The sequence below is a fragment of the Triturus cristatus genome, chromosome 5_2, assembly GCF_964204655.1.
Source record: "Triturus cristatus chromosome 5_2, aTriCri1.1, whole genome shotgun sequence".
In the NCBI taxonomy this organism is placed as follows: domain Eukaryota; kingdom Metazoa; phylum Chordata; class Amphibia; order Caudata; family Salamandridae; genus Triturus; species Triturus cristatus.
In genome coordinates this window covers 1,041,636,181-1,041,645,140 of record NC_140588.1, presented here as the reverse complement: position 1 = coordinate 1,041,645,140, position 8,960 = coordinate 1,041,636,181, and the positions used below count along the sequence as shown (strand labels likewise).

General features: G+C 47.6%; 1 protein-coding gene across 3 annotated transcripts in view; it reads left to right on the top strand.

Annotated features, from left to right (window-relative positions):
- The first annotated feature begins 3,106 nt into the window (after window positions 1-3,106).
- OPHN1 (oligophrenin 1) overlaps window positions 3,107-8,960 on the top strand; it is a 656,285-nt gene continuing 650,431 nt past the window's right edge. Inside the window, exon 1 of one of the 3 annotated variants that reach the window (XM_085608318.1) lies at window positions 3,107-5,138. In XM_085608318.1, coding sequence (XP_085464444.1) covers window positions 4,985-5,138 — 154 coding nt within the window. In that variant the 5' untranslated portion in view covers window positions 3,107-4,984. The remainder of the gene's footprint in view (window positions 5,139-8,960) is intronic. The other 2 variants (XM_085608317.1, XM_085608319.1) reach the window with 2 other exon arrangements.

Below are 8,960 nucleotides of genomic sequence, written 5' to 3'. Positions count from 1 at the left end.
ATGGCAGAGTACTACAGCAAATTCGTCCACCACTTTGCCACGAAAACCCACCACATGAGGCAGCTCACGAGGGACAAGACGGCGTTCAGATGGACGGAGGAGACGCAAGAAGAGTTCGACACTGTGAAACGGGAGATTGGCGGAGCAGTCCCGCTGCAAGGATTCGACCCCCAGGGGCGGTCGATATTGATGACGGACGCGAGTGAAAAGGGGCTGGGAGCCGTGCTCATGCAGGAAAGACCAGAAGGCGGAACGGAGACGATCAGCTTCGCGTCCCGGACGCTGACAGCATCGGAACAAAAGTTCAGCGTGATAGAGAAAGAGATGCTGGCGGTAGTGTGGGCCATGGCGAAGTACCGTCAGTTCCTGTGGGGGACCCGATTCCAGGTGAAGACAGATCACAAGCCTCTCGTGAAAGTACTGACATCAGATGGCCATGCCAGCGCCACGCCCCGGATAGCGAAAATGACACTGAAACTCCTGGAGTACAGGTACGACGTGGAGTACATCCCGGGCTCCAGGAACAAAATAGCGGACTACCTCAGCAGGGCATCTGCGATGGACAGCGCGTCCAACGACAGGGAAGACGACGACGAGATGGTGGCTCTGACGGACGATCCGGAAAAGGCCATCAGCAGGCAGGACTGGAAGGACGCATATGAGGTGGATGCCGACATGGAGGAAATCAAGGCGTGCATTGTGCGGGGATGGCCGGACAGGAGGAGACAAGGTCCAAAAATCAGGCAGTTTTACGAAGTCAGAGAAGAGCTGTCGGTGGGCAACGATGGAGTATTCGTCTACAGGGGTGACAGGGTGGTGCCGCCGGAGAACATCGTACCTACCCTGCTAGCCATACTTCACGAAGGCCACCTGGGAATAGTGAAGACAAAGGCCAGAACAAAACAAACTTACTGGTGGCCAGGAATGGACACGCATGTTGAGAGGCACGTGAAGGACTGCGCGCAATGCCAAGGGGCAGACAAGACTCTCAAACCGATGAGACCACCCCTAGGGAAATTTACTAACCCCAGCAACCCGTGGGAAGAGGTGGCAGTGGACATCCTGGGACCAATACTGGACGACCAAGGTATCCCCAAATATCTATGTGTACTAGTGGATAAATACTCGAAATGGCCAGAAGTGCACATCAACGAGGTCATGGACACGGACGAGATCCTACGCTTCCTCAAGGCGATGTTTCTTCGGGAAGGCATACCCAGGAGCATTATCAGTGACAATGGCCCCCGGTTCATCTCCGACAAGTGGGTCACGTTTGCGAACAGGAATGGCATAATACTCAAACACACCTCGATATACCACCCATCCAGCAATGGACAAGTAGAGAGGTTTAACAGGGTGCTGATGGGCTCCATACAGGCGGCCATCACAAGAGGTAAAGACTGGGAAAAGGAGGTGCTCAGCACGATATGGGCATACCGCATCACCCCCACCGGAACGGGGTACAGTCCCTTCCAGATCTTACGGGGAAGGCAACCCTTTACCAAAGACAATGTGGCATGGCAGGAGAAGACCATCACCAGCAAATGGTCTCCAGCAGTGGTGCAGCACAACCTGCAGAAGGCACAACACATCTACACGGAGCACTACAACCGCCACAAGAAGACAAAAGATACGGCGTTGGAAAAAGGGGAGTGGGTCAGAGTGAAGCTGGCTGTCCTTAAGCGGAAGGGAGAAAGCAAATACTCCCCACCCCTCAGAGTAGAAGAGGTGTATGACAGGGCGGCACTGCTCAGTGACGGTAACGTGTGGTCACACGAGCGCATGGCCAAATGCAATAAGATCTTACAGTGGCCCCGAGAGTGCACGGAAGGGAAAACCCTGGCAGAGGGGGTGATCAAGGACACAGACTCATCCGAAGGAGGCCCCGGAGAGGACATGGGCGGTGAGCAAGAGAGAGAGAGAGAGACAACTCAGGGAGAAGACCCGTGGGGGAGACCACGAGAGAAGATGGCGAGGTAAAAGAGAAAGAGAGTCCGGGCACTCCGAAAGGTACAGACGGAGGCCTGGTCACAGAGGGAAGCCGTGAAGGACATTCCACTCCGGTAAGACACACCCGGGGGGGAAGAGCAGTGGTGAGACCATCCAGGTTCAGAGACTTTGAAATGGACTGACCTCCGGGTCGGGGACTTTGTGTGAGTGGTGTGAAAAGGGGGAGATATGTAGTGTCGCGGTCTAGTGGACGCGCGCACTACGGAGTGACGCAGGGGCGCGTAGCGGACGTCGGAGGCTACAGCGCATGCGCGAGCGATAGCGGCACGAACGAGGGACGCGATCGGAGCGTGTTGCCCGGCGCTCTCTCCATAGGTATCTGATAAGTATAATAAAAGTTCTTATTGCAAGTAGAACGTCTCCAGGGAGTCTGTGGGGGAAAGTACATACAGCCCAGCACCTTACAACATTACAGTGGCCAAAATAAAAAGCTAATTTAGCGCTGAATCCAGCAGAACTGCAACGTTATGGCGGCTGTTCAGAAGTAAAGAAATGGCCACGCATAACACTCGCCTTCTTTGCAGACGGTTTGCCAGTGTTGCAAAACTGCTCCTATATGTGCTTTCACTAGTAAACGAAACACTAAAATGGCCGCCACATTTACAAAACCCATTGCAGACCGCTTGTTACCAATACGGAAATCACATTAGACACATTATCTGCTAAGAAGAAAATGCCACATGACCATACTTACTCTTGTATCTCTTGAGCCCCTCTCGTACCAAATAAATTTCACATTAAAAATGCAAAGTCCTCTTAATTTTACGTATTTTGTTTACTCTTGAAATGTTTTATGTTGCCTAGGTAATTTCCTACCAATATATTTTGTTCTGGTTACTGCATATATTCGAATTATATGTGTAACATATGTGGTTTGTTTTACTTTTGAAAACGTCAATAAACGTTTGTTGCGTTAGAAAAATCGGTAACGACATACAATAAATCTAGTACCAAGATGGCCGCCACGTTTCCAAAATTACATCCTCAGAAAACTTTTTACGTATAATATTGACGTTCCAAGATGGCTGCACATCCTGGTCTTTCCTCAGTTTCTATGTCCAACGACATCTCATTTTCCGGTCAGCGTTCTGCCGTTGTTCAACTCTAACTGTCAGTACATGAGAGTCTCTAGGCGCTGCACTGGCAGCAAGTGTGTCAAAATGAGCCAAGCCTTCTTTATCTGCCGATGCCAGACTGAGAAGGACACAGAAACAAAAGAATACCATTTAAATTAAGAGCTGGCAGGAGCGCCTCAAAACCAAGCTTTTCCCTTCTAGGCGCATTCTTTCGCTGCGACTCTTTCCGTGTGCAATGCGGTACCTTTAAAAGGCAATAATTACACAGGGGGGGGGGGGCTCAGTTACTTATTGCGCCGGGTGCTTTGTGTTATTTGCTGGTCTCAGAACTTAATGTAGAAAGGGCAGATACTCCCTTTCCATGTTAATGAAATGATTACCGCCAGGCATATCGTACTTTCGTTAACGCTTTGACAGTTTCAATGGGTATTTGGCCATGCCGTCATATTCGTATTTATCAATTGAATACGATGAAAAAAGGTTGAAAGGAATAAGAGCGTTCAGTGGGGCACATGCGTTATAAGAAAACAATCTTGGGTAATAAAACTAGAAGCAAATAGTTTACATCGGGGCCTAAGAAAGAATGGGGATGTTCTGGTACATGAAAACAAATGAACGAAGCCAAGGAAGAAAGATCGTTTAAACAGAACACGCGAAGAAGAAGCAGAAGTGAAAGAGTAAATTCAGAAAGAGTGAAACGAGGCGGGCTAGTGGATATAAAACAAATGTAAGAAAAGTGATGCAAATCTGGTTAGGGAACATTATAATAACTAAGGGGAGTGTGACTGTGTTGCGTACAGACACTCCCATGCCTTTTTATCAGGACAGGGGGGGGGGGCTTCTGTTGTGGCTAGTTTCCTCGAGAGCCCTCCCAAGCAGAAGTCCTGGAAGGAGGGACTAGAGAGGCCTGCAGCACTGCCTCTTTAAGGCTGAGAGAGAGGGGAGGCGGAGTAGGAGGTGTCTGTTTTGGCTCTGTTCTCTGCAGCCAGCAGCAGCACTGCACTCTGGATGTATGACTAGGACGAGCAGCCAGAAACACCCTTCGCAGCCTCAGAAGAGAGGACTGCAGGGGGCAGTCTCTTTAGAACTGGGACATCCCGAAGAGCCAGCTGCTGTCAGATGTGCTGGTGACTCTAATGTGGCAGGAGGAAGCTGCAGCTGGGCTCTGAAGGGGTTCAGGATGGAGGATGCCCGCTGATGCTCTGGACTCGGAGAGGAGCGGGGCGCGGAAGCACGCAGAAGGCTCCGTGATCTATGTCCTTTGTGCTCACTTTGCGGTGACAGTTGGAGGAGGGTGTCCACGTGAAGCAAGGAAGTGTTATCAGGAAGCAGCACCTCTTACGCGTGTCTACATTTGGGGGTGCTCAAGAGGGTGATTTTGAAGCTCGAAAACGTGGAATTTCCTTTGCCTATTGACGAACATTGGAGTGGGCAATATTTTAGGAGACTCTCCTTGAAAGCTTCCAGCAATATCCGCATTTTTGGCCAGCAAAAAGAGTTACTATCTTCCAATAAAGGGACCGTTGGCACATATGTTTCATCGTGTAATGACTGCACCTGCAGCACAACACTGCCCTGATAATTGTGTGATTTGTACTCGCAACCCCAAGGGTTGATTCAATTTGCAACGATGTATGGATTTACCTATTTGTCCACCCTGTTCCAGATAGATTTATTAAGCCTGAGGCTGTTGTGATGAACACATAGAGGCCTTATCTTGGATACACTGGAATTCTAGCGCTTAATAATAAAACATCCCACAGATGCTGATAAGGAGCTGTTTTCAACATTACAAGATAAAGCCATTGAACAGATCCTAGTGGTGTGAAAAGCACTTTTTGTACTTGTGAGAAACCTTTGGATTTCCACATTCTGGTTTTGGGCCATTTTTGAGAGCCATGGGGCACCCACCGCTGGAGTTCAGCGACTGCTACCCCGACAGCCCCGACTTCAGGGAGAGGCTGAAATGCTATGAGCAGGAGTTGGATAGGACCAACAAATTCATCAAAGATGTCATCAAAGACGGCAATTCGCTGATCAGTGCCATAAAGGGTAAGTGGTACCACATTTGTTCGTTACTGGCACCTCTGCTCTGGTGGTGCGCCCTTCACTTTGACCGTACATATTTGAATCTGCCACCACAAGTTGCTCGATGTCTGATCTAAGTCACCCATCCAGCCTGATGTTTGCATTCTGGGGTTGTACATTTTTCTTGCCCATTTACAAATTCGAAAGTGAGTCCATTATAAGTTACTGTGCCATGTTATTTACAGGCCTGTTCAGCAATTACAGAGAGCAATATTGCTGAATATGTGTAGTCTTGAGCAATCTGTACTACCCCAATTTGTAAATTCCCAGTTCCACATTTTTGGAAACGCAGAATTAGGGTTGTTCCGTTTCGTTTCTGGCTGCCACCATCTGGAACCTTATTGCCGCTCCTCTTCAATTGATTGACAACAACGTTTCGTTTCTCAAGAGATTGATCTCTTGTTCTCTGTAGAAATAGAGGGTCATTTTCGCTTATTGCTGAGAAGCCTTGTTGGTGCATGTACACTCAAGTAGTATCTGATCATCACCATCAAGTGCAGGACTACAAGTATCACAATGCTTAGTAGTTAGTGATAGGGGTCATTATGCCTATCAAGTGTTAATCATTAGTTTGATCTATCTCTGAGAATTGTGTTTTAAGCTATGCTGCTGCTGGTTATACATAGTATATAGGGGCATATTATCAAGCATGGAGTTAAAATTATCGCCGCTTTAGCGGCAGAAAACTGCCTTTAAAGCGGCGATAATGGGCTTGATAATATGCCGCAGAGAATTCCAAGTGAAGCCCATGTTGTCACCAAAACATGGGCTTCTATTGGATTTCTCAATGGCATATTATCAAGCCCATTGTCGCCGCATTAGCAGCAGTTTTCTGCCGCTAAAGCGGCGATAATTTTAACTTTGTTTCTTGATAATATGCCCCTATATTGTTAGCCGGGAATGACACTTTATGGCAATATTTCTAAGAGTGTTGCTAATAAGTATATTAGAATGATTGTGCACTTGCACTTTATAAACGTATTAGTATTGATGAAGTGATAGATATGCTGCTTCTATAGAAATGTACCAATGCTGTCGTGTCGTTGCACTTTATTTCTCTGGGGCTGCAGATGCTCTTGGATTTAGAATAAGCATATGCACTTTAACATTTAGAATGATAATCTGTGTCTAGTACTTGGGGTATTATGATTGTCAATCAATTGTCCGAGTTGGGACCCCGGGGATGTGGCCCCTCAATAAGTCTAGCAGAGCCCACTCAGCTGCTGCACGTTTGGACTCTGTAATCTATGTATTTTGTATGCCCCTTTGGAACGTCTACTCTATATAATGATGAAACACTTGGGTAAAATGAATACAAATATTTTTAAAAAGCCTAGTAGCATGACACGAGTCAGCTCGAAAACTGCAACGATTATCTGGTGCTGTCTTAAAAATGAATATGCGCCAGTGCAAGTGTACTATCGCAGCACGCTGTACAACTGTGACACCAGCCATGTGGTATAGCGTTCTATGTAAAAACAAACACTCGTGTACACCTCACTGGAAAGTTATTGACGCTAGAATTCAGATCTCCTGGAATTCATGTTGCAAGACTCTCGTCTAGCGACAGACGTGCAGAGTGCGTCCTGCCACCCCCTCTTCCTTTCATGGTAAACAGAATCTGGCGTCTCATGCCCCTCAGCGTTGGCCGATACAAGGGCACAGTGGATGGAAATTAAACATCCGTTCTGATAAAACCGAGACCGTTGGCCTAGGAGTGACCATGCAGTCATTCTCTTTCTGATGCCCTCACAATAGGACCATTAGGTGCGGCGGGGGGAGGGAGGGAGGGATGGATGGGGCAGCGACATAAGAGGAAGGGCTTCAGCGATGTTGAAATTCGAGCCCTGCTGTGACATCATTAACTCTGATGTGATGCCACCGAACCCCAGGGACACCAATTAGCGAGTCCTGCTTTGATATCAGAGATACTTACCCTGTCATGAGTAACACCAATGTGATGTCACTGAGCTCTCATATACATTACTCAACAGCCATGTTATATCAGAGAGCTCTCTGTAAACCTAGTGTAATGTCAGTGAGCCCTCGGATCACGTCAGCCATGTTGTGACATCTGTGGCACATTTCCTCACACCATTAACCGCCATGGACTTCCATTCAATTTTTACGGAAGCAGACACTATTGTGAAATCACTCACCCTAATATATTAACACAGAGCACGTGCGGCTTTAATTAGTGACCTGTTTTTGTGACTACAGCGATGGCACTGAGATCTGTAAACCGAGTGTGACGTCACTAAGCGACGTCCGGATTTGTTTTACTTCGACTCATTGGGGCATATTAACAAGCCAGGCGATAACATTATCGCCGCTTTAGCGGCAGAAAACTGCCGCTAAAACTGCGATAATGGGCTTGATAATATGCTCTATGGAATTCCAATTGAAGCCCATGTTAGACGTCCTTCACATTTAAATGGGTTCAATTGGAATTCCTTAGAGCATATTATCAAGCCCATTATCGCCGTTTTAGCGGCAGTTTTCTGCCGCTAAAGCGGCGATAATTGTATCGCCTGGCTTGTTAATATGCCCCATTGTGTGGTCGGCTGTGACTGTGAGCCTGCTTGGAATATGTTTGTACTGTATTTCGAAGTCAAAGAGCTCGTACATGAAATGAGCAAAGGCTGCTTGTCTGATACAAGTATATGTATGTCTGAGCCCTTTTCTCGAGCCTGAGCCCTTTCGTGCTGCCCAGGGCTCGAGTCGGGGTACCACGCGGGTGGACGGCGTCCCCCCACTTATTTTACCAGGTTTTAACGGGTGGATGCCGTCCCCCCTGCCCAAAAGCTGGACTTCACTCTTTGGCCTCTCTGGAGCGAGATCAGAGCTTATTCAGAACGTCTGTCTACCTGCATTCACTGCGGGGGGATTAAACGCAGCCTCCGCGAGGTAGGGTGCAGACCACCTTTCATCTAAAGGCATATGAATACCCATGAGATTCCTGTTGTGACGTCACTTCCGGTGACAGCGTCCCCCCACTTCTCGTCACTTCCGGTGACAGCGTCCCCCCACTTCTTTTTTTAGGACTTGTGCCCTGGTGCTGCCTCTAAGACTTATCGAGGTATAAATGAGTCCTACTCGAATGTCTGTGCTCCTTATCTTCGTGTCACCGAGCCCTGTTGCCATGTATGTGGGCCCTGTTCTGTCTGGGAGCCCTACTGAGATGTCTCTGAGCCCTATCTAGGTATCTGTGAGGCCTATTGTAAGGTATGTGAGCTTTATCTAGGTATCTGTGAGCCCTACTGTAATGTACGTGAGCCCTATCTAGGTATCTGTGAGCCCTACTGTAATGTATGTGAGCCCTATTGTAATGTATGTGAGCCCTACTGTAATGTATGTGAGCCCTATCTAGGAGCCATACTGTAATGTATGTGAACCCTATCTAGGTATCGGTGGTCTCTATTGTAATGCATGTGATCCATATCTAGGTATCAGTGAGCCCTATTGTAATGTATGTGAGCCCTATCTAGGTATGTGTGAGCCATACTGTAATGTATGTGAGCCATATCTTAGTGTCTTTGAGCCCTATTATAATGTATGTGAGCCCTATCTAGGTATCTGTGGTCTCTATTGTAATGTATGTGAGCCCTATCTAGGTATCTGTGAGCCCTATTATAATGTATATGAGCCCTATCTAGGTATCTGTGAGCCCTATTATAATGTATGTGAGCCCTATCTAGGTATCTGTGAACCCTACTGTAATGTATGTGAGCCCTATCTAGGTATCTGTGAGCCCTGTTGGAATGTATGTGAGCCCTATCTAGGTAT